The sequence below is a fragment of the Rosa rugosa genome, chromosome 6 (assembly GCF_958449725.1).
Source record: "Rosa rugosa chromosome 6, drRosRugo1.1, whole genome shotgun sequence".
In the NCBI taxonomy this organism is placed as follows: Eukaryota; Viridiplantae; Streptophyta; class Magnoliopsida; order Rosales; family Rosaceae; genus Rosa; species Rosa rugosa.
The window spans coordinates 16,488,823-16,515,816 of NC_084825.1; the positions used below are offsets into that span (position 1 = coordinate 16,488,823).

General features: G+C 39.4%; 1 protein-coding gene across 1 annotated transcript in view; it reads right to left on the reverse strand.

Moving 5' to 3' along the window:
• Nucleotides 1–26,994, reverse strand: part of LOC133716298 (uncharacterized) — a 124,643-nt gene that overhangs the window by 90,301 nt on the left and 7,348 nt on the right. The window contains exon 5 of the mRNA XM_062143003.1: nucleotides 9,579–10,318. Within this exon, the coding sequence (XP_061998987.1) occupies nucleotides 9,579–10,318 (740 nt within the window). The remainder of the gene's footprint in view (nucleotides 1–9,578; nucleotides 10,319–26,994) is intronic.

A 26,994-nucleotide genomic window follows, 5' to 3' on the forward strand; every position in this document is an offset into this window, starting at 1 on the left:
GCGTCACCTTGGGAATTTTGGTTCGATTTAGGGTTTCGAACGTTATTCCTTGTGATTCGTTAACTGAATCAGAGTTGTGTTTCCTTAGGTACTTGACGAAGTATTCTTTGGACGGCTATTGTGATTGGCTGCTTTGTTCTGTATTGAAGACGCAGCGGGAGTTTCGAGGTGAGTAATCTCACAAGGTTCATTTTGGAACGGAACACCTTATCGTTTTGTGAGTTATTGATTTAACTGCAAATTATATGTTTTAGTGGGTTGTGGATTTATGAAAACAATAGGCATGAATGATGCGTTTTATTGTTTTGGGTTGTGGCTTTTGGAAAACAAATGACTTGGAATTGTTGATTCGATTTGTTTTGAAAAGCGTTGAGATTTGTGTATGAAAACAATATGCATGAAATGATGCCTTTTATTGTTTTGTGGCTTTTCGGAAAACAATGATTATGGAAATGTCGATTTCGATTGTTTTGAAAAGCGTGAGATATGTGTAATGTTTTTGAGTCATGTGCGACTGTTTTAATGATTTGCTCCAAGGGACTGTGCGGCCCGAGGAACGAAGGTCTATGACCTTGGGCAGAATATCAGGTAATCACGTCTTTGGCCGGACGAGTGGTTACGTTCAGTTAGAGCTCTAGTCTGTCTGCCATCTAGGTAATTCATGGGGTAACGGGAATTGGTTATTGATAACTCATGACATTACGTGTTTTTAGGGAATAAAGTGTGAGTTGCTCCCTTATTAACGGTTTTTAAGGGGACAAGGTGTAAGTTGTTTTCCTTATTAACGACTTGGTACGAATTGGTACGTTTTGGTACGATTGATAGAAATCAAGGTGTGAGTTGCTTTCTAGGTTATTTTGATAGAATTCAAGTGTGAGTTGTTTTCTATGGTACGTTATGGTACGATTGATAGAAATCAAGGTGTGAGTTGCTTTCTATGTTATTTTGATAGAATTCAAGTGTGAGTTGTTTTCTATGGTACGTTATGGTACGATTGATAGAAATCAAGGTGTGAGTTGCTTTCTATGTTATTTTGATAGAATTCAAGTGTGAGTTGTTTTGAGAATAATGTTTAAACTGAGATTGTTTGTTTTAATGTAATCTCCTGAACTAAATTTCTATGCAGGGATTACTATGATTTTATCGATTGTTTTAATGTGATCTCCTGAACTAAGTTATATGCAGGGATTACTGCTTTTTGGATTGTTGTTCTGATGTGATCTCCTGAACTAAGTTATATGCAGGGATTACTGCTTTTTGGATTGTTGTTTTAATGTGATCTCCTGAACTAAGTTATATGCAGGGATTACTGCTTTTTGGATTGTTGTTCTGATGTGATCTCCTGAACTAAGTTATATGCAGGGATTACTGCTTTTTGGATTGTTGTTCGGATGTGATCTCCTGAACTAAGTTTCAATGCAGGGATTATTGATTTTACTTAATTTGTTTTTTTTTAAGTGTGGTTGTGGTTGTGATTTGGTGTGAGTTGTTTCGAGTTACTCATACGGGCTTGCAAAAGCTTACCGGGTTTGTTGTGTGACAACCCGGTGCACCATTCCAACGGTGTAGGGGTTAATCCTGCAGGGTAGGATAATCGGGGCTGAAGCTGAGGTAGCTTGTTGGCAGCAGAACTGGTAGGAAGCAAACTTGTTTGGTTTTGCCATTGTTATGACTTCCGCTATGTAGTAAACTCTGAGGAGCTTTTGCGTTTTATCTTGTTGTTGACAATTTAATTCGTAAGCTTATGTAATATATGACTCTGTGGGCGGGTCAATATTGACATAGTGGGTTCAGGGCATCAATATGTATGTTGTATAAAGGGAAAAAGTTTTCCAGGTATTTGGTATTGATGGCTGAACGTTCACGCATGTATAATTATGGGGTTATATATCGATTTTTAATTGTGTTAAAAATCAGGGGCGTGACAGAATGGTATCAGAGCGTAAGGTGCATATTTGGTGACAATCAATACTCCTCGAGTGATGGCCCGTCTGCAGCGGATCCCCATCTGATGCTCTTCGGTATTGATATAGTCATTGGGTATGCAGTGAGAGTTGGAATGTGAGTCTTCAGGGCAGTGTTGGCTCAGTGAACAAAGTGTAGGAGCTTAGAGTAGCTTCTAGGAGTTAGAATCTTTTGAGGATTGAGGACCTTTAGATTTAACTCTGGTTTGACATGAGGGATGGGATTGTTTCCCTGACGTGGTGTTGTGGTTGATTTAGTCATAGCGTTGACTTATACTTGCGTTTGGAGATTTTGCAAGTATTAACCAAGTGTGCTATGCTCCTTGGGTGATGGATTACCAGGAGGCAAAGCTAGGGGTCGGGGTAGACCCAGAGGTAGGGGTAGGGCCCGAGGTAGGGGCAGGATTCTTCCTCTTGTTGAGGAGATTTTTAAGGATGAGGTGGAGGCATCGCACGTTGTGCAGCCTACTACACCTATTGTGAATGATCAGTGTGATGACAGCTCGGTAGCGGAGCTGAATTGTTATTAAGTTAACAATAATCGAGATGACTGCTGTGATGGTCGGGGCTACCTACAGACGTCAGAGTGTGGGATTACGATGACTACTTTGACTTGAATTGTTTGACCTAATGTGACTTCCTGAACTAAATTTGCACGCAGGGGTTACTATGAATTGTCTTGCTTGTTTTGAATTGTGATTACCTTGTTTTCTTCTTGATTTGATTGATTGTTGGCTTGACTTATCTTGAAGATCATAGTGATGACGATTGTACTCTGTGCGAGGATAGGAAGGTGATTTATTGTTTTCACCTTTGATGTCATGTTGATGACAAAGGCTCTTAATGGGGAGGAAATGAGCGTGGTTTGGGATTCGCCGTAGGACGTTAGAATGGCATCAAACATTGCTTGAGGAAGTCTTGTTTGATTTAATTTGTGTAATGGAACGCTAGTTGAGAATCTAAGCATGAGGCTGTAGTCACCAGTCGACTTATGTAGGCACGATATGGAAGATTATGGAATTGATGGCCGTAGGTGTGAGCTATGTGTATATCGTGTCTAGGTTGAAGTGACTGATCACAGATGGTGATATATTGAGTCACAGATGGTGACTGATCACAGATGGTGATATATTGAGTCACAGATGGTGACTGATCTCAGATGGTGATATATTGAGTCACAGATGGTGACTGATCACAGATGGTGATATATTGAGTCACAGATGGTGACTGATCACAGATGGTGATTGATATTGAGTCACAGATGGTGACTGATCACAGATGGTGATTGATATTGAGTCACAGATGGTGACTGATCACAGATGGTGATATATTGAGTCACAGATGGTGACTGATCACAGATTGTGATATATTGAGTCACAGATGGTGACTGATCACAGATGGTGATATATTGAGTCACAGATGGTGACTGATCACAGATTGTGATATATTGAGTCACAGATGGTGACTGATCACAGATGGTGATATATTGAGTCACAGATGGTGACTGATCACAGATGGTGATTGATATTGAGTCACAGATGGTGACTGATCACAGATGGTGATTGATATTGAGTCACAGATGGTGACTGATCACAGATGGTGATTGATATTGAGTCACATATGGTGACTGATCACAGATGGTGATCGATATTGAGTCACAGATGGTGACTGATCACAGATGGTGATCGATATTGAGTCACAGATGGTGACTGATCACAGATTGTGATATATTGAGTCACAGATAGTGACTGATCACAGATGGTGATATATTGAGTCATAGACGGTGACTGATCTCAGATGGTGATCGAGATTGAATCACAGATGGTCACAAGTGGTGACAAAGGCATGTTATCGGTAATCACGTCCTTGGCCGGACGAGTGGTTACAATGTCAGTCAGAGTTATTGTCTGTCTGCCATGATAGTTTATGGGAGTAACGGTCGAGGTTGCTGGGGACTCATAAGTATGTAATTATAGGAGAATTCCGAGAGTATTCTTCCTTTATTGTCTAGATGAGACTTGAATTGCTTCTTGATGGTTAAGTTAGCAAATAGAACATTGTCACAGCGGTGACTTATGTTGTCCTTTCGGTGGAAAGGATATGGAGGGTTAGAAGGTACCTTATCTATTTCTACTTGGGTTGCTAGAATGATGTGTGATAGTTGTGTACTTCTTTCCTTGTGTTGGGTTTTCCCTGTTGTCTAGAGTTAGACTTTGAGTGTGGCTTGTGGTGTGATGCATCCTTCATTGTTGTGGTAGTAGAGGGTCTATACCATTTTGATTGTGATTACAATGACAGGCGATGATTTATGTGTGGGTCAGGCGGGGCTAGACCTTAGCTTGATTTTGTGTCCCCAGGTTGGGTAGACACTTATTAAGTTGTGATATGTAGGCTCGATTAGAGTTGAAATGAAAGTTTCATTTTCAATTCTTGTAATGCAAGGTTTGCATTATTAATGATATGATGCAGATACTGTGTGATAACAGGATTCTGGACTCTTGTGTGATCTGTGCGTAGTGCTACAGTCACAGAGTCTTTATTGGATAGTGTACGAGGACGAGATCCATGAAATGATTGGGTTACCACCGAGCGGTGTGGTAAAGATTCCTAGAATTGTGATACTAGGTAGGGTACCTGTATCTATTGTTGATCTAGGTATGTTGAACAATGAGGCAAGAACAGGTTGCTGAGGAATGAGAATTGGATCTTTGGGGATGAGTTTATTCGTACTTGTGGGTGTGGTACGTTTAAATTTCGGGACGAAATTTCTTTAAGGGGGGTGGAATGTGATGCCCCGGAATTTCGTATTTATTTTCCGAGGATTTTCCGGAAATTAAATTGTGGTTATCGGACGGTTTTGTGGCTCGTGGATGGAGTGGAAGTATTTCGGACGAATTTTTATTCGGAAAGTATGACTTTAGGGGGTTTGCAAAGGTTGACTTTTGAAGTGTTGAGATTCTCCGAAAACTTCCTTCACGAAAGTTGTAGAGCGCATCGATACGAGTTCGTGGACATGCGGAACGCGAGAATCGGAGTTCGTATGAAGAAGTTATGGGCTTCGGAAAAAACTTTCCATTTTGGTATAAAAGGACAAAAATTTCCGGAAATTGCAAAGAAGGCCAGGTTTCCATTTTGGGAAACCCAGCTCTCCCGAGCCCGGTTTCGCCCCTCCAATTCGCCGGCGTCGTTCTCCCTCCTCCGGCCACCAATCGACGCGATTCCAAAGGGAATCCTGCTCGCCTCAGTCCTCTCTACACGTCTGTGGTGGTAGTTCGTCGTGGGAAGCACCGTAGGCGGCGCTGCAAGGCCGAGAAGAAGCCGCTTCGGGGATGAAATCGCCTTGATCGGAGTCGGAGATTCCGGCCACCTTTGCCGGTGGTTCTTGAGGGCTTTTGGAGCTTGGAGGACGTTGATGCTTCCCACAAGGTGGCTTGCATCGATTCAACTCGTGGAGGCCGAATTTTGGAATTGAAACTCTAGGGTTTCAATCGGTCCGGTTTGTTCTAAGGTAAAATTCGATCGATTGGTTTATAATTGGACTTTGTTGTAGTTATGAAAGTTGAAATTGGGGTTGAGATGAAGAACTTTGGTGTTGGAAGTTTTGTCAAATTCCGAGTTTGGTTTGGCGGCGGTGCCGCCACTGTGGTGGTGTTTTCCGGCGGTTTCCGGCCACCTCAGGGATAGTTTCTGTTCCTGAGTTCGATCTACTCGTCGATACGAGCATTTCGATATATTGTTTGTAATTTTTGGAGATCGTATGAACATGTTGTGATTTTTACGGTTTCGGACCGTTCGATGTTTCGATCCGTGAGGATTTAAGCATCGGATCGACTTGTGGCTTGGACACATCGATCGTGGAAGTGTTCTGGAGACTTTGGGAGGTCTCGGATGTGGTTTCGCCTTGATTGGCGTCACCTTGGGAATTTTGGTTCGATTTAGGGTTTCGAACGTTATTCCTTGTGATTCGTTAACTGAATCAGAGTTGTGTTTCCTTAGGTACTTGACGAAGTATTCTTTGGACGGCTATTGTGATTGGCTGCTTTGTTCTGTATTGAAGACGCAGCGGGAGTTTCGAGGTGAGTAATCTCACAAGGTTCATTTTGGAACGGAACACCTTATCGTTTTGTGAGTTATTGATTTAACTGCAAATTATATGTTTTAGTGGGTTGTGGATTTATGAAAACAATAGGCATGAATGATGCGTTTTATTGTTTTGGGTTGTGGCTTTTGGAAAACAAATGACTTGGAATTGTTGATTCGATTTGTTTTGAAAAGCGTTGAGATTTGTGTATGAAAACAATATGCATGAAATGATGCCTTTTATTGTTTTGTGGCTTTTCGGAAAACAATGATTATGGAAATGTCGATTTCGATTGTTTTGAAAAGCGTGAGATATGTGTAATGTTTTTGAGTCATGTGCGACTGTTTTAATGATTTGCTCCAAGGGACTGTGCGGCCCGAGGAACGAAGGTCTATGACCTTGGGCAGAATATCAGGTAATCACGTCTTTGGCCGGACGAGTGGTTACGTTCAGTTAGAGCTCTAGTCTGTCTGCCATCTAGGTAATTCATGGGGTAACGGGAATTGGTTATTGATAACTCATGACATTACGTGTTTTTAGGGAATAAAGTGTGAGTTGCTCCCTTATTAACGGTTTTTAAGGGGACAAGGTGTAAGTTGTTTTCCTTATTAACGACTTGGTACGAATTGGTACGTTTTGGTACGATTGATAGAAATCAAGGTGTGAGTTGCTTTCTAGGTTATTTTGATAGAATTCAAGTGTGAGTTGTTTTCTATGGTACGTTATGGTACGATTGATAGAAATCAAGGTGTGAGTTGCTTTCTATGTTATTTTGATAGAATTCAAGTGTGAGTTGTTTTCTATGGTACGTTATGGTACGATTGATAGAAATCAAGGTGTGAGTTGCTTTCTATGTTATTTTGATAGAATTCAAGTGTGAGTTGTTTTGAGAATAATGTTTAAACTGAGATTGTTTGTTTTAATGTAATCTCCTGAACTAAATTTCTATGCAGGGATTACTATGATTTTATCGATTGTTTTAATGTGATCTCCTGAACTAAGTTATATGCAGGGATTACTGCTTTTTGGATTGTTGTTCTGATGTGATCTCCTGAACTAAGTTATATGCAGGGATTACTGCTTTTTGGATTGTTGTTTTAATGTGATCTCCTGAACTAAGTTATATGCAGGGATTACTGCTTTTTGGATTGTTGTTCTGATGTGATCTCCTGAACTAAGTTATATGCAGGGATTACTGCTTTTTGGATTGTTGTTCGGATGTGATCTCCTGAACTAAGTTTCAATGCAGGGATTATTGATTTTACTTAATTTGTTTTTTTTAAGTGTGGTTGTGGTTGTGATTTGGTGTGAGTTGTTTCGAGTTACTCATACGGGCTTGCAAAAGCTTACCGGGTTTGTTGTGTGACAACCCGGTGCACCATTCCAACGGTGTAGGGGTTAATCCTGCAGGGTAGGATAATCGGGGCTGAAGCTGAGGTAGCTTGTTGGCAGCAGAACTGGTAGGAAGCAAACTTGTTTGGTTTTGCCATTGTTATGACTTCCGCTATGTAGTAAACTCTGAGGAGCTTTTGCGTTTTATCTTGTTGTTGACAATTTAATTCGTAAGCTTATGTAATATATGACTCTGTGGGCGGGTCAATATTGACATAGTGGGTTCAGGGCATCAATATGTATGTTGTATAAAGGGAAAAAGTTTTCCAGGTATTTGGTATTGATGGCTGAACGTTCACGCATGTATAATTATGGGGTTATATATCGATTTTTAATTGTGTTAAAAATCAGGGGCGTGACAATAAAATAAAGAAGTAGGGAGGAAAAAGAGCAAATCTGCGTTGAAGGCTCCTCCACAGCTACTTCTGAATTGGGTTGCCTCCCAAGCAGCGCTTAATGTTTATAGTCTTTCAGCCTAGACTTGTACCTCCATTTAATCCTCAAGAGGTGGAACGTTTTGGAGGGGTACTTCCTCCACTTCGTGTTCCACAAACGCCTCATAGTAAGGCTTCAAGCGATGGCCATTCACTTTGAACTCGTTACCTGTTTGTTCACTCTTTATCTGCACAGCTCCATGAGAAAACACATTAGTGATAACAAAAGGTCCAATCCAACGAGAATGAAGTTTACCTGGGAAGAGTTTGAGACGAGAATGGAAGAGAAGAACTTTTTGACCCACAACAAAAGTCTTCCTTCGAATCATTTTATCATGGAATGCCTTACTCTTTTCTTTATAAATGTTGGCACTTTCGAAAGCATCATTCCTAATCTCCTCTAACTCTTGCAACTGCAGCTTCCTATGAAGCCCAGCTTCATCATGATCCATGTTGAACTGCTTCACAGCCCACCAAGCTTTGTGCTCTAACTCCACAGGTAACTGGCAAGGTTTTCCATAGACAATTCGATATGGGGACATACCTATGGGAGTCTTATATGCAGTTCTGTAGGCCCACAAAGCATCCTCCAGGCGTAGGGACCAATCCTTCCTGTTAGGGTTCACAGTCTTTTCCAATATCCCCTTGATCTGACGATTTGAGACTTCAGCCTGCCCACTAGTTTGGGGGTGATAAGGTGTAGAAACCTTATGTGTAACATCATATTTCTTCAACAAGGCCTCAATCGTCCGATTGCAAAAATGGGATCCTCCATCACTAATGAGAACTCTAGGCATTCCAAACCTGCTAAAGATGTTAGACTTGATAAAATCTGCAACAACCTTAGAGTCATTAGTTCGAGTGGCCTTTGCTTCCACCCATTTGGAAACATAGTCCACTGCAAGTAAGATATATAAATACCCAAAAGATGAAGGGAAGGGTCCCATGAAATCTATACCCCAGACATCAAATATTTCAACAGTTATGATATTAGACAATGGCATTTGATCTCTAGAGCTTAAATTTCCTGTTCTTTGGCATCGATCACAAGTCAAACAATAAGCATGTGCATCCTTAAATAACGTTGGCCAAAAGAACCCAGACTCTAACACCTTAAACGCAGTCTTTTTAGACCCAAAGTGACCCCCACATGCTTTAGAATGGCAAAAAGAAAGTATGGCATTATGTTCATGTTCAGGCACACATCTCCTAATCAGTTGATCAGAGCAATGTTTCCACAAATAAGGTTCATCCCAAACATATTGCTTAACAGTTTTCTTAAGCCTATCTCTATGAGCACGTGACATGGTATCAGGAATCTTCCTAGAAACAATATAGTTCACAATATCAGCATACCATGGTTCACTTACCTGAAGTCCAAAGAGCTGCTCATCTGGAAACGTCTCCACCAAAGGGAGAGGGTCTTCTGCATGCACCAAACGACTCAAGTGGTCAGCTACCACGTTTTCACTACCCTTCTTGTCCTTGATTTCAACGTCAAACTCTTGTAAGAGTAGGACCCATCTGATAAGCCTTGGTTTCGCCTCCTTCTTGGTCATCAAGTACTTCAAAGCTGCATGGTCAGTATAAATAATCACCTTGGTACCAAGTAAGTAGGAACAAAACTTTTCAAGGGCAAAGACAACTGCAAGGAGCTCTTTCTCTGTGGTAGAGTAATTCATTTGTGCATCATTCAGAGTCCTTGAAGCGTAGTAGATGGCATAGGGTCGTTTGTCCTTCCTTTGCCCCAAAACAGCTCCAACTGCATAGTCAGAGGCATCACACATCAACTCAAAGGGCAAGGACCAATCTGGAGGTAGCATGATGGGGGCTGACGTCAACAACTCCTTAAGCTTGTCAAAAGCATCTTGACATTCCTTGTCAAAGTGAAACGGTACATCCTTCTGGAGTAGTTGACATAGAGGTCTCGAAATCTTGGAGAAGTCCTTGATAAACCTCCTATAAAAACCTGCATGGCCAAGGAAAGAACGAATCTCTCTCACAGAAGTGGGAGAGGGTAAGTAACGCACAATATCAACCTTGGCCTTATCAACCTCTATTCCCCTAGCAGAGACAATATGTCCTAGAACTATTCCTTGTTTAACCATAAAATGGCATTTCTCCCAATTAAGCACAAGGTTAGTTTCCATGCAACGTTTTAGAATTATTTCCAGATTATTAAGACAATCATCAAAATTCTTTCCAAAAACTGAAAAGTCATCCATGAATACTTCTATGATTTTCTCAATGTAATCTGAAAAGATACTTACCATACACCTCTGAAAGGTACCTGGGGCGTTGCAAAGTCCAAAGGGCATACGTCGATAGGCAAACGTCCCAAAGGGGCAAGTGAAGGTTGTCTTCTCTTGGTCTTCATTGGCTATGGCAATCTGATTGTAGCCTGAGTAGCCATCCAAGAAGCAGTAGTAATCATGGCCAGCCAAACGCTCAAGCATCTGATCAATGAATGGAAGAGGAAAGTGATCTTTCCTTGTTGTTGCGTTGAGCTTCCTATAATCAATGCAAACTCTGTGGCCTGTGACTGTCCTTTGGGGCACCAGTTCGTTCTCAGCATTTTTCACCACAGTTACCCCAGATTTCTTGGGCACAACCTGAACTGGAGAGACCCACTTGGAGTCTGAGATAGGGTAGATCACCCCACAATCAAGGAGTTTGATGACCTCCTTCTTCACAACTTCCATCATAGGAGGGTTGAGACGACGTTGAGCCTCTCTAGTGGGTTTTGTCCCCTCCTCAAGAAGTATTCTATGGACGCAAGTAGTAGGGCTTATTCCCTTGATATCCGCCAACGTCCATCCTATGGCGGTCTTGTGTTGCTTCAACATCTCCACCAATCTCTCCTCTTGAGACGAAGTAAGAGAGGAGGACACAATCACTGGTAAAGTCTCCTTGTCTCCTAAGTAGACATACTTCAAGTGGTCTGGTAGAGGTTTAAGTTCAAGTTCTGGTGCCTGAACCACTGAAGGTAAAATCTTATTAGCAGATAATGATAGGAGCATTTTAATGCGACGTTTTAACTGCATTTCCTTACATTTCTTGCGTCATTTCCTTAGTAAAACTCTGTTTAGGAAAGTTTCCATTCTTTGATTGGAAAAGTTCCTATTTGTAGAAACTTTCCATTTTTCTTAGTTTCTATTTTCCATTTTTAGAAAGTTTCTATTCTTGTAGTTTTCATTTCTCATTTCTGGCAAGTTTCTATTTTTTTCATTTTAGTAACTTTCTATTTTTCATTTTTGGTAAGTTGCTATTTTTCAAATTAGGAAAGTTTCTATTTCTCATACTAGTTTCTATTTTCAGGACCTCCGAGCTAAAAAGTGGAAATGAACGCACGAATGGAAAGAGGAGCCTGCGAACATCAAGACGAACAAATATGAGAGATAACGGCCCACACATTTGAGCAGAAATGAAGAAACAAGCTTTCCTAGTGCAACCAGGAAACCCTGCGAAATGGAGGAGAGCTTACCAATGAAGTTTCCAACGTAACTATGAAAAGAAATGAAGAAAATGAAGTGTTTTGCGTTGGAAAATAAGAAGGCTTGAAGATGAAGCAACGAAGCCCAAGAGCACTTTGAATTTTCGGCAAAATGGATCATGGCCCATCATGGCCCAAGAGATTAGGGTTTGTGACGCATGGAATAAACCCTAGGAGAGTTTTGCCGTCCAAAATGAAGAGAGAAACAAGGAGTTGGCGTCCAAAAATCAGAAATTAAAAGGAGATATTCTAGGGAGATTTTCTAGGGCTATTTTTATGGAAATACATCAAGAGATAAACCCTAGAAGATCTTTTGCCGTCCAAACCAAGAGGAAAAGAAGGAATTGCCGTGATATTCATGAAGAAACCCTAGAGAATTCGGCAAAGAGAGATTCTAGGGGAGAGTTTTAAGGAAAGCCAATGTGTGGAGACCAAGAAACGGCCAAAAAGGAGTCTAGGTTCGTTCCCTATATTCTCTAAGGAAGTTTGGCCGAAATTGAACTACAAAATCAGAATATATCTTTATATATTTCGGCCAAAATATTAGGGAATTAAAATGGAGTTTTGTGATTGGTTGAACCATGTCATAGGGCTTATTTGGCAAGCTATTATTGGAGGAAATTATGTGGCATTTTCAGATTAATTCCTTGGGATATTAAGAGGTTTACACGGCTTGGAAAGCAAAGAGGCGTCCACTATATATTCTCACACATTCTCAACGTCAAGGGTTCCCCACTTTTGCGTTTTACAACTTTAGAAAAAATCAGAAAACTCTCTCTAGCTTAGCCGTGTTCTTCTCCATCCTCTAGGGCAACCACGAAGTTCAAGCAAGGCCAAGGAAGAAGAAGACAAGCCGTGCACATCATCCATCACCATCCTTGAAGATTGCTTTCGAAATTCAAGAGACCATTCATCCCATCTTCATCACGGTGTAATCCGATTCTCCTTGTAACCTTTGCTTTGTAATTTTCGTTGGTTATGCCCTAGTTGACACATGTGTTTGAACAAGTTTCGAATTCTGAAATTCTATGATTAATTGTTAATTTTCAGATTCACGTTTTGCGATTTATGGTTGCTTATGTGTGAGTGTTTGATTAAATTTGCATGATAGATAACTTTTGTATTTTAATCTTATGTGGTTGCAAACACCTAGGGTTTTTATATAATTGGTGCTACGAATTTAAGAACATGAATCAACTTTTTGGTTTTGTGTTCTTGAATCAATAAGTAGTAAAGGTTTTGTACAAAAACCGAATTTAATCAAAGAAGATTGCAATTAGGTGGACTTTTTCATACTAAGTTGCACATTTGAATTGATAGCCTTTCTAGATGCTTATTGCGTTAAACATGTATGATTGACTAGCTTTCTAGGGCTTGAATGCATGTTTGATAGGATTAGTCTATGTGCTTTCACTTAGATTAATTAGCGTTGAAAGTAAAATATGGGAAATTGTTTGCTTTGAACGTTTCACATGATCAATTCCTCTTGCATGACTATGATGAACAATGATGAACTTGAATTAATTTTAATCATATGTTTCGATTTTGATCTTTGTTCTTGCATTCCATTTATATTTTTATGTTTTAGCATTTTAATTATTTTGTTAACTTAGTTTTATTTTCAGAAAAACCAAAATCAAAAATACCCCCCTTTTTCGTAAATAATGTATATATGTGTGATTATTATACTTTTTTTTAGTTTTAATTGTTTAATTGTTTGACAATGACAGGTGTACCCTCAATCCCCGGAATAGAACGATCCCTATTTACTTTATACTACTAATGACATTTCAGGGTTAAATTATGCGCTTGCTTTGAGCGTATCAGATAACTGAATGGACAAGGGTGAAGTCGACTTACCTACATAGGGTGAAGCTTCAAGGAATGAGACGTTTTCAATGATCTTTCCTTCACAAGTGTCCTTCAATTCCTCCTCTGAGATAATGGCACCACCTTTTGTGTACCCTACTCCTTGTTCGAGTGTTGTGGCTAGGGTATCCTCATTCATGACATCAAACATTTTCTGGGCAAGATCATCCAAAATGTCAATAGAATAACAATCATTTATATCAAGAGGATACCTCAAGGCTTCAAAAATGTTGAAGCCAATAACGTCACCATCAAACTCCATGGTGAGAGAGCCTGCATACACATCTATCTTTGTCCTAGCTGTCCTTAAGAAAGGACGTCCCAAAAGCAAAGGAGTGGAACTCACAGGGGAGTCCTCCATTTCCAACACATAAAAATCAGCTGGGAAGATAAGATGGTTAACCTGCACAAGCACATCCGCCAACAAACCTCTAGGGTAGGCATTGGATCTGTCAGCTAACTGAATCATAACATTATCAGATTTAAGTTCCCCTAGACCTAGGGTTTCATAAACAGAATAGGGCATAACATTAACAGATGCACCTAGATCTAGCATGGCATTCTTAAATCTAGAGTTACCAATAGTACATGGAATAGTAAAGCTTCCAGGATCCTTACACTTTGGAGGAATCTTCCTCTGAATCAAGGCAGAAACGTTCGCACTTACCTTTACCACCTCCTTTTCACGGTTTACTCTCCTAGTAGTGCAAAGCTCTTTAAGGAACTTGGCGTACTTAGGGACTTGTTTGATGGCCTCCAGGAGGGGTAAGTTTACTTGCACCTTCTTGAAAGTTTCCAAGATAGCTTGGTCACTTTCATCCTTCTTTGATTTGGCAAACCTGCGTGGAAAGGGCATGCAAGAAGAAGAAGGGTTAGCAATAACCGAATTTGATAAGTTAGAATTAGTACCTTGAATTTCCGGTTTTGCCTTTAGTGGTGAGGACGCCTTGATTTCTTCCTTGGACGTTGCAGGGTCCTTTTCAATACCCAACCTTGTGGGTTCATGGTCTTCCTCAATCTCTATGCTCACTTGGGCCTTCTTGGGTGGCTTGGGTTGATCCACAAATGGCCTCCCACTCCTTGTAGTCACAACTGATGCATTCTCCACATTACCCTTAGGATTAGGTATTGTGACACTAGGGAGCTTCCCATTCTCATGAATCTTGCTCATGAAGTCCACAACTTGGCCCATCTGCTTCTTGAGTTCTGCAATGTCCTTAGTATGGGTCTGTTGTCCTTGGATCAAAGCCTGAGTGGAGTTTGTCAAGGCTTGTGTAGAGCTAGTCAAGGCTTCCAACGCCTTATCATAATGAGAATTGGAATTCCCAGAGTTCTGTGGAGGAGGAGGCATGTAAGGCCTTTGAAAAGATGATCCTTGAAATGAAGGCCCTTGAGGACGTTGGAAACTCCCACCAAGAGGATTCTGAGTGTTTTCATTGTTGGTCCACTTGAAGTTGGGATGGTCCCTCCATCCAGGGTTGTAGGTATTGGAATAAGGATCATACTTAGGACGTTGAGGTCCTCCCTGATATCCACCTTGAAATCCTCCAATAGCATTAGCGGATTCCCATCCTCCATTCTCATTGAGTTGAGGGCACTGATCTGTAACATGCCCTTGCATAGAGCATACCCCACAAGCTATTGGTGCACCAATTCCCTTAGAAGTGACGACTTGGTTCATTAGGAGAGTGAGCTTGTTCAGTTGATCCTCAATGGCATTATTCCTGCCCACTTCATGCACCTTTCGAATGGAGTGCCCTATACCTTCATATTGTTGATTGTTGAGGGCACGATTCTCAATAAGTTCCTTTCCAGCTGCAGGTGACTTGTCCACAAAAGCTCCTCCAGCTGCAGCATCAAGCATTTGCCTCTCTAAGGGTAAGAGTCCCTCATAAAAGCATGTAAGTAGGGTCTCATCCTTCATTTGATGTTGTGGGCATTCTGCAAGTAATGAATTGAACCTCTCATAGTAGGCAGCATAAGACTCATCTGGGGCTTGTTCAATTCCACTGAGCTTCTTCCTGAGTGCGATGACCTTTGAAGCTGGGAAGTATTTTTCCAAGAAGGCCTTCCTCATTGTGTCCCAAGAGGTGATACGTCCAGCAGGAATCTCATATAGCCAATCTTTGGCTCTGTCAGCTAAGGAGAATGGAAATGCCTTCATCTTCAGAATATTTTCATCTGCTCTAAGATGCATGTTAGAACACACAACCTGGAATGCTCTAAGATGCTTGTGGGCGTCCTCCATAGGAAGCCCATGGAACATAGGGAGTTGGTGCAATAGCCCACTCTTCAGTTCAAACTCTGCTTGTCTTCCTGCTGCACGGGCAGGGTACACAATACCAATAGGGGGTCCTCCTTCGACTGTAGCAGTGGATAGTTCCCTAATGGATGCCATTCTCTCTTCTTGAACTTCCTCAGGTGGTGGTGAAGGTGGTGGTGTAGAGTTAGACGAAACCACAGGTGAAGGTGAACGTGAAGGAGGAGATGGAGTAGGTGTAGGTGATGTAGACTCCTCAGAAGAATAGATTCTCTTCCCTTGCTCGTTAAACTTGTACTCTTTGAATTGCAAGGAGGAAGGTCTTCTGTACTCAAGTGTAGGAGGATTTTTCAAACGAGCGAGCCTTTCTTCAATCTCTTGTTTGGTAGGGATTTTAGAGGACTCGGACATTCATGGAATTCCTGAACAACATTAAGATGTACAAAAGTGAGTAACTTACGAAAATAAACAAAATACAAGTTAATATTTTCATACAAAAACGTCACTATTCACAATGCAACAAAAGAGACTTACAAAGTTTGTACAAGTAAGAGATGTAAGAAAACAGACCAATTTACAATTGAAAGTTATGTATAAGTATTTTATTTTTGTCATGGAACTGTCATAAACAAAGTTAATAACTCAATTGATTCCAAGTTGTAAGTCGAGCCCAATAGAAACCACTACTATTGGTGAGCTACGATATAGGGATAGTCGCTTAGACATAAGTCACTTTCCTTTGTTTCAGAAGGCCAGATAGCCAGATTAAGAGGTAAGTGAGAGGGAGGACTCATTTGGTGATACTACGGAGGCTACTCCCTCATTGAGGTTTACGCCCCTATCGGCTACTTCCACATTGTGGTTTACGCACAGTCTGTAGTATCTCTGAGATCCAATTTGAACCCATCACCCAGGGTCTCAACCTAAGACACCATCTGTAATGCCCCTTACTCAGCTTGGAAATTACTCATGTGTTAAACTGTTCTCCAAGTGCTAATAAAGGCCGCCCTCAACCTCATACGACCTTAGAAAGGTACGAATGAAGGGTTAAGGCCAATATTAACAAAAGGGCCCTTGTCTACTCATACGATTTTACACACTCACAACAATTAAGTAATTAACAAAATTTATAATTCCATTTTTTCTTATGTTTAATTCTATTTCTTTACAAGTATAATAGACACAAAACTTTCACACAAAACATAAACAAAACGTCAATATTTACAACAAATTTTTTTTTTTTTTTTTCTTCGTATTCTTTTCTCTTTTTCTTCTTTTATTTTACAATTATTTTCAACACTTAGATACGGGAACAGGGAATCTCAGAGTGCTATGGGCTGTAACAGCTTCCTTTCCGAGATTATGTTTAATCCAATATACCTTAAGTGTCACAACAATTTCTTACATTTTCTTTTGTCATAAATATTATTGATATCAAATTTAATTCCAAGCGGTAAATCAAGTGGACGTGCGGCCCAAGTATAGTCGTCTAGACACTAAGTCCCTCCTACATCCTTTGGGCAACCTTACTGAAATGGCCAGGTAGGGGAGGGCGAACACAAGAGGTAGGATCCATTTTGGCATACCTCATTGAGGTTTACGCCCATTTGTAAGCACTTCTGAATCCAAAACCCGTTATGAACGTTGTCCCCTTCCTAGACACCATCTCACATAGGCTATACTTACTTGGATATAAAAGGTCCTAAGTGTGAAGACAGTTCAATGAATGTTAATAAAGGCCACCCTCAACCTTAAGGGACCTGAACTAGGTACCAATAAGGGGTTGAGGCCAATATTAATAAACACGACTTCACCTATTCCTTCTTTAATTTACAACTAACAATTAAACTCGTGTTCAACAATAAAAATAACAACCTAAGTAATTAATCTAAAATTCGACAATTACAAAATAATTAACAAGTAATTTTTTTTTTTTTTTTTTTTTTTTTTTTTTTTTTCGGTCACATTATAAACACACAATATATTCACAAAGTGACAAATGATTTTTCAATCCCCGGCAACGGCGCCAAAAATTGATACGCTATGAGCAAGCGCATAATTTAACCCTGAAATGTCATTAGTAGTATAAAGTAAATAGGGATCGTTCTATTTCGGGGATTGAGGGTACACCTGTCATTGTCAAACAAATAAAAAAAATAAAATTAAAACAAAGTATAATATTCACACATATACACTATTCACGAAATAGGGGGGTATTTTTGATTTTGGTTTCTTTCGAAAATAAAACTAAGTTAACAAAACAATTAAAATGCAAAAACATAAAAATACAAATGGAATGCAAGAACAAAGATCAAAGTCGAAACTCATGATTAAAATTGATTCAAGTTCATCATTGTTCATCATAGTCATGCAAGAGGAGTTGATCATGTGAAACGTTAAAAGCAAACAATTCCCCATATTTTACTTTCAACGCTAATTAATCTAAGTGAAAGCACATAGACTAATCCTATCAAACATGCATTAAAGCCCTAAAAAGCTAGTCAATCATGTCATGCTCAACGCAATAAGCACCTAGAAAGGCTATCAACTCAAGTGTGCAACTTAGTATGAAAAAGTCCACCTAATTGCAATCCTCTTTGATTAAATCCGATTTTCGTACAAAACCTTTACTACTTTTCGATTCAAGAACACAAAACCAAAAAGTTGATTCATGTTCTTAAATTCGTAGCCCCACTCATACATAAACCCTAAAAGTTTCGAACCATTTAGAATTAACATACAAGAGTTATCAATTAAACAAATTTAATCAAACAATCACACATAAGCAACTTTGAATCGCAATAAAAGAATCTGAAAATTCCTCAATTAATCATTAAATTTCATTAATAATAACTTGTTCAAACATAAATGTCAACTAGTTCATATCCAACGAAATTCAAAGCAAAGGTTACAAAGGAGAATCGGATTACACCGTGGATGAAGATGATGATGAACGATTGATGTGATGGTCTCTTGAATCTCGAAAGCAAGCTTCAAGGTTGGAGATGGATGATGGATGCTCACGGCTATGCTTCTTCTCCCTTGGCCTCGCTTGAACTCGTGGAGATGACTAGAGGATGGAAGAACTCACGGCTATGCTAAGAAGATTTTCTGATTTTTTTCTCAAGTGTCTAACGTAAAGAATGGGAATCTTGACGTTGAGAAGAGGGGAGTATATATAGGAGCACGGCAAACTTGGTCTCCAAGCCGTGCACTCCTCAAAACTCTCACGGCAATTACTTGTTAATTCTCCATAATTTTCCTCCAATGCTTGCTTGCCACATAAGCCCTATGAGGTGGTTCAACCAATCACAAAATTCCAATTTAATTCCCTAATATCTTGGCCGAAATATATAGAGATATATTCTGATTTTGTAGTTCAATTTCGGCCAAACTTCCTTAGAGAATATAGGGAATGAACCTGGACTCCTTTTTGGCCGTTTCTTGGTCTCCACACTTTGGCTTTCCTTAAAACTCTCCCCTAGAATCTCTCTTGGCGTCATCCTCTAGGGTTTCTTCATGAATATCACGGCAACTTCCTCCTTTTCCTCTTGGCTTGGACGGCAAGAGTCTCCTAGGGTTTATCTTTCCATTAAAATTACCCTAGAAAATCTCTTGCGTAATCTTCTTTTAATTTCTGATTTTCACGCCATCTCCCTTGTTTCTTGACACGCTCAAAGCAAGCGCATAATTTAACCCTGAAATGTCATTAGTAGTATAAAGTAAATAGGGATCGTTCTATTCCGGGGATTGAGGGTACACCTGTCATTGTCAAACAATTAAACAATCAAAATTAAAACAAAGTATAATAATCACAAAGATATTCACACATATACACATTATTTACGAATTCAAAGGGGGGTTTTTGTTTTTGGTTTTCTATTTCCGAAAATAAATACTAAGTTAACTAAATAATTAAAATGCAAAAACATAAAAATACAAATGGAATGCAAGAACAAAGATCAAAGTCGAAACTCATGATTAAAATTGATTCAAGTTCATCATTGTTCATCATAGTCATGCAAGAGGAGTTGATCATGTGAAACGTTAAAAGCAAACAATTCCCCATATTTTACTTTCAATGCTAATTAATCTAAGTGAAAGCACATAGACTAATCCTATCAAACATGCATTCAAGCCCTAGAAAGCTAGTCAATCATACATGTTTAACGCAATAAGCACCTAGAAAGGCTATCAACTCAAATGTGCAACTTAGTATGAAAAAGTCCACCTAATTGCAATCTTCTTTGATTAAATTCGGTTTTTGTACAAAACCTTTACTACTTATTGATTCAAGAACACAAAACCAAAAAGTTGATCCATGTTCTTAAATTCGTAGCAACATTCACATAAAAACCCTAAATGTTTCGAACCATTCAAGATTATCATACAAAAGATTTCTATCATGCAAATTTAATCAAACACTCACACAAAAGCAACCATAAATCGCAATGTATGAATCTGAAAATTAACAATTAATCACAAAATTTCAGAAATCAACACTTGTTCAAACATGTGTGTCAACTAAGGCAAAACCAACGAAAATACAAACAAAGTTACAAGGAGAATCGGATTACACCGTGATGAAGGTGAGATGAATGAAGTGATGATGTGGTCTCTTGAATTTCGAAAGCAATCTTCAAGGTGGAGGATGGATGGTGTTCACGGCTTGTCTTCTTCTTCCTTGGCCTTGCTTGCACTTCGTGGTTGCCCTAGAGGATGAAGAGGAGCACGGCTAGGCTAGAGAGTTTTCTGAATTTTTTCTCAAGTGTAGAACGCAAAGAAGAGGAACCTTTGACGTTGAGAAGAGGGGAGACTATATAGGGGACGGCAACTTGGTCTCCAAGCCGTGTAAGTCTCTAGGGTTTCTCACGGGCAAAGTCTTGATAACTCCACATAATTTCCTCCAATGAAATCTTGCCAAGTAAGCCCTATGATGTGTCTCAACCAATCACATAATTTTCCAGAATATCTTCCTAAATAAACTTGCCGAAATTCCTTAAGATATTTTCTGATTTTGCACTTCCAATTCGGCAAACTTCCTTTAGGGTTCAAGGAATGTATCTAGACTTCTTTTGAGAGATTTTCGAGTTCAACATATATTCTCCTTCCCTTTTATTTCTCCCTCAAAATCTCCACCGAATTTCTCTTAATATTCTGATTTTCTACGGCAATTCCTTGTTTCTCTCAATGCTTTGGACGGCAACCCTTCTAGGGTTTCTTCCATGCGTCACAAACCCTAGTTGCTTGGGCTTGATGGGCCTTGATCCATTTTGCCGAAAATTCAAAGTGTTCTTGGGCTTCGTTGCTTCATCTTCAAGCCTTCTTATTTTCCAACGCAAAACACTCATTTCTTTCATTTCTTTTCATAGTTGCGTTGGAAACTTCATTGGTAAACTCTCCTCCATTTCGCAGGGTTTCCTGGTTGCACTAGGAAAGCTTGTTTCTTCATTTCTGCTCAAATGTGTGGGCCGTTTTCTCTCATATTTGTTCGTCTTGATGTTCGCAAGCTCCTCTTTCCATTCGTGCGTTCATTTCCACTTTTTAGCTCGGAAGTCCTGAAAATAGAAACTAGTATGAAAAATAGAAACTTACTTTTTGCGTTGTGAACATATGTTTGAACAAGTGTTGGTTTCTGAAATTTTATGATTAATTGTTAATTTTCAGATTCATATATTGCGATTTATGGTTGCTTTTGTGTGAGTGTTTGATTAAATTTGCATGATAGAAATCTTTTGTATGATAATCTTGAATGGTTCGAAACATTTAGGGTTTTTATGTGAATGTTGCTACGAATTTAAGAACATGGATCAACTTTTTGGTTTTGTGTTCTTGAATCAATAAGTAGTAAAGGTTTTGTACAAAAACCGAATTTAATCAAAGAAGATTGCAATTAGGTGGACTTTTTCATACTAAGTTGCACATTTGAGTTGATATCCTTTCTAGGTGCTTATTGCGTTAAACATGTATGATTGACTAGCTTTCTAGGGCTTGAATGCATGTTTGATAGGATTAGTCTATGTGCTTTCACTTAGATTAATTAGCATTGAAAGTAAAATATGGGGAATTGTTTGCTTTTAACGTTTCACATGATCAACTCCTCTTGCATGACTATGATGAACAATGATGAACTTGAATCAATTTTAATCATGACTTTCGACTTTGATCTTTGTTCTTGCATTCCATTTGTATTTTTATGTTTTTGCATTTTAATTGTTTTGTTAACTTAGTTTTATTTTCGAAAGAAACCAAAATCAAAAATACCCCCCTATTTCGTGAATAGTGTATATATGTGAATATTATACTTTGTTTTAATTTTAATTTTTTAATTGTTTGACAATGACAGGTGTACCCTCAATCCCCGGAATAGAACGATCCCTATTTACTTTATACTACTAATGACATTTCAGGGTTAAATTATGCGCTTGCTTTGAGCGTATCAATTTTTGGCGCCGTTGCCGGGGATTGAAAAATCATTTGTCATATTGTGAATATTTGTTTTGTGTTGTTTATAATGTGACCGAAAAAAAAAAAAAAATATTACTAGTTAATTATTTTGTAATTGTCGAAAATTAGTTAATTAATTACTTAGGTTGTTATTTTTATTGTTGAACACGAGTTTAATTGTTAGTTGTAAATTAAAGAAGGAATAGGTGAAGTCGTGTTTATTAATATTGGCCTAAACCCCTTATTGGTACCTAGTTCAGGTCCCTTAAGGTTGAGGGCGGCCTTTATTAACATTCATTGAACTGTCTTCACACTTAGGACCTTTTATATCCAAGTAAGTATAGCCTATGTGAGATGGTGTCTAGGAAGGGGACAACGTTCATAACGGGTTCTGGATTCAGAAGTGCTTACAAATGGGCGTAAACCTCAATGAGGGAGTAGCCTATGCCAAAATGGATCCTACCTCTTTGTTCGCCCTCCCCTACCTGGCCATTTCAGTAAGGTTGCCCAAAGGATGTAGGAGGGACTTAGTGTCTAGACGACTATACTTGGGCCGCACGTCCACTTGATTTACCGCTTGGAATTATATTTGATATCAATAATATTTATGACAAAAGAAAATGTAAGAAATTTTTGTGACACTTAAGGTATATTTGATTAAACATAATCTCGGAAAGGAAGCTGTTACAGCCCATTGCACTCTGAGATTCCTTGTTCCCGTACCTAAGTGTTGAAAATAATTTTAAAAATAAAAGAAGAAAAAGAGAAAAAAAAAAAAAAAAAAGTTGTTGTAAATAGTGACGTTTTGTACATGTGTAAAAGTTGTGGTACTTGTTTTGTCTAATTATATTTGTAAAGAATTATACTTAAAGAAAATAAAAATGGAGTTATAAATTTTGTTAATTACTTAATTGTTGTGAGTGTGTAAAATCGTATGAGTAGACAAGGGCCCTTTTGTTAATATTGGCCTTAACCCTTCATTCGTACCTTTCTAAGGTCGTATGAGGTTGAGGGCGGCCTTTATTAGCACTTGGAGAACAGTTTAACACATGAGTAATTTCCAAGCTGAGTAAGGGGCATTACAGATGGTGTCTTAGGTTGAGACCCTGGGTGATGGGTTCAAATTGGATCTCAGAGATACTACAGACTGTGCGTAAACCACAATGTGGAAGTAGCCAATAGGGGCGTAAACCTCAATGAGGGAGTAGCCTCCGTAGTATCACCAAAATGAGTCCTCCCTCTCACTTACCTCTTAATCTGGCTATCTGGCCTTCTGAAACAAAGGAAAGTGACTTATGTCTAAGCGACTATCCCTATATCGTAGCTCACCAATAGTAGTGGTTTCTATTGGGCTCGACTTACAACTTGGAATCAATTGAGTTATTAACTTTGTTTATGACATTTCCATGACAAAAATAAAATGCTTGTACATAACCTTCACGTGTAAATTGGTTTGTTTTATACTTCTCTTACTTGTACAAAATTTGTAAGTCTCTTTTGTTGCATTGTGAATAGTGACGTTTTTGTATGAAAATATCAACTTGTATTTTGTTTATTTTCGTAAGTTACTCACTTTTGTACATCTTAATGTTGTTCAGGAATTCCATGAATGTCTGAGTCCTCTAAAATCCCTACCAAACAAGAGATTGAAGAAAGGCTCGCTCGTTTGAAAAATCCTCCTACACTTGAGTACAGAAGACCTTCCTCCTTGCAATTCAAAGAGTACAAGTTTAACGAACAAGGGAAGAGAATCTATTCTTCTGAGGAATCTACATCACCTACACCTACTCCATCTCCTCCTTCACGTTCACCTTCACCTGTGGTTTCGTCTAACTCTACACCACCACCTTCACCACCACCTGAAGAAGTTCAAGAAGAGAGAATGGCATCCATTAGGGAACTATCCACAGCAACAGTCGAGGGAGGACCCCCTATAGGCATTGTGTACCCTGCCCCTGCAGCAGGAAGACAAGCAGAGTTTGAACTGAAGAGTGGACTATTGCATCAACTCCCTATGTTCCATGGGCTTCCTATGGAGGACGCCCACAAGCATCTTAGAGCATTCCAGGTTGTGTGTTCTAACATGCAACCACAAGGAGCAGATGAAAACATTCTGAAGATGAAGGCATTCCCATTCTCCTTAGCCGACAGAGCCAAAGATTGGCTATATGAGATTCCTGCTGGACGTATCACCTCATGGGAAGCAATGAGGAAGGCCTTCTTGGAAAAATACTTCCCAGCTTCAAAGGTCATCGCACTCAGGAAGAAGCTCAGTGGAATTGAACAAGCCCCAGATGAGTCTTATGCTGCCTACTATGAGAGGTTCAACTCCTTACTTGCACAATGCCCACAACATCAAATGAAGGATGAGACCCTACTTACTTGCTTTTACGAAGGACTCTTACCCTTGGAAAGGCAAATGCTTGATGCTGCAGCTGGAGGAGCTTTTGTGGATAAGTCACCTGCAGCTGGGAGGGAACTTATTGAAAATCGTGCCCTAAACACTCAACAGTATGAGGGTGTGAGACAGACCACTCGTAGGGTCAATGAGGTGAGCACTAGTCCCGCCATTGCGGATCAAATGAGCAAACTCACCCTTCTTGTGAACAAGGTAGCGACTACTCAAGGCCATGGAGGATCTTCTGCTTGTGGGGTATGCTTTACCCAAGGACATCCTACGGATCAATGTCCTCAACTAAGTGAGAATGGTGGTTGGGAGTCTGTGAATGCCCTAGGAGGATATCAAGGGAACCAAGGGGGTCCCCAACGTCCAAGGTATGATCCATATTCGAATACCTATAACCCTGGATGGAGGGATCACCCCAACTTCAAGTGGACCAACAATGAGAATGTTCAGAATCCTCTTGGTGGGAGTTTCCAACGTCCTCAAGGACCTTCCTTTCAAAGGCCTTACATGCCTCCTCCACAGAACGTAGGGAATTCAAATTCCCACTATGATAAGACGATTGAGGCATTGACTAATTCCACTCAGGCATTGACTAGTGCCACACAGACTTTGATGCAAGGACAACAGAACCACACCAAGGACATTGCTGAACTCAAAAAGCAGATGGGACAAGTGGTGGACTTCATGACCAAGTTTCATGAAACTGGTAGGCTTCCGAGCAACACAATTCCAAACCCAAAAGGAGGCCCTGAAGGCCCAACCAGCTGAGGACGAGAGGAAACCAAGTCTAGGCTGAAAGACTATAAACATTAAGCGCTGCTTGGGAGGCAACCCAATTCAGAAGTAGCTGTGGAGGAGCCTTCAACGCAGATTTGCTCTTTTTCCTCCCTACTTCTTTATTTTATGCCTTTTGTTTTTCTTTGAACTTTATTTTCGTAAATTTCATCCCTAAATGCTTAAGTGTTTCATTGCATGCTTATGATTGATTACATTGAGGACAATGCAATATTTAAGTGTGGGGGAAGGGATTTATATTTTGAGTCTTTTATTTTTGAGTCATATATTGAAAAATACAAAAAAAAAAAAATCGAAAAATGTCATAAAAATAAAAATTTCGTTGCTTTTATTTTTGTTTTGAGTTAAGAGGATGCCTTTCAACTGTCTAGGATGATTCTATATCTCTGAAATCATGATTAAAAGAGGATCACAAAATTGAGATGACTTAAAATGGTATTCTTTGGTTAATTGAGATATATGAAAAATGCATGCATGTGTAGTGGATATGGTTTGCATGACCTTGGTACAGAATATGAGCATGTTAAGATGAGTTTTGATTTAATAAGCCAATGTGAGATATTTGTGCCCATGTCCCTTTTTCTTGGAGTGAATGAAAAATATATATTCTTAATTTCTTGGCGATGTTTTGATGATCTCATTATTCTTTCATCTTGATTGACTACTTGCCATAGATTAAGTTTGATGGACTAGAGAATGCTAGAATTCGCTCTTGTGCTTGTTGAGACGTTATATCAATACATGGCCCTGATTCTGGAAAGGATAGAGGCACCCTAGGAATTACCACCATTGCCAAATGAACCTGTGTCCCTAATTGTGCCTGTCGTGGGACTCCCCTAGATAAACCCCTTTGAGCCTACGTTAAGCCTTTTCTTTCATCACCCTTAAAATCTTTAACCTAAGCCTTAGTATAGCTATAACCCTACCCTTTGTCCTAAGAACTTAGTGGAGCTAAATTGAGACTTTACTTGAAGATTTTTGGCGTCAATATTGAAGAATAAGAAGAGGTGAAGGTTCAAGTGTGGGGGTAAACTTGTCCATAAATGAAAAATGTATGAAAAAGCCGAGAAAAAGAAAAAGAAAAAAAAATGAAAATATGTAAACGGCTAAGAAAAAGAAAAGAGAATATGTTTATGGACTTTAGTACCCCATACTTAGTGATCTTGGAGTTTGCTTTGAATTGAAGGCCCACTACAGAAAAATTTGGCCTTTGTCCATTTCACTAGAGTTCAAGGGAAGTTTACATTGAAGATTGGGCCCAACATGAAGACATTAGGCCCCTTTATAACACCCCCATGGGATTGTGACGTTTTTGCATACTTGGTGGATTTCTAGAAGTCTCTCTACATTTACATGAGCTCTACTAGGTTTTTAGGACACTTTGTTAATTTCCTTACCCTTCGTTTCCTTAAACCTTGAGCCATGGCCTCATTACAACCCTTGAGAAGACCTTCTTGATCCTTAAGATGGGACAGCCCTTGATGTGGAGATGAGTTGCAAGAGTTGAACCTATGGCTTGGGTCCATCTGTGCAAGTAGTTGGTATCCTTCATGAGATCTTTAAAGAAAATTATACTTGTGCTTTCGTTTCTTGCATTATGTGATATACTTGCTATCTTTCACATATAATTGAGTGTATAAGCTTTTAAGCATTGCCATGATCTGAGAGAAGAAAGAGTGGATATACCTTGTGAGGAATTGAATCAAACTTGTTGAAGCATGCTTAACAGAAACCATCACCATTGTTCCAACCAAGTCCTACTTGTGTATTGATACGCTAAAAGCAAGCGCATAATTTAACCCTGAAATGTCATTAGTAGTATAAAGTAAATAGGGATCGTTCTATTCCGGGG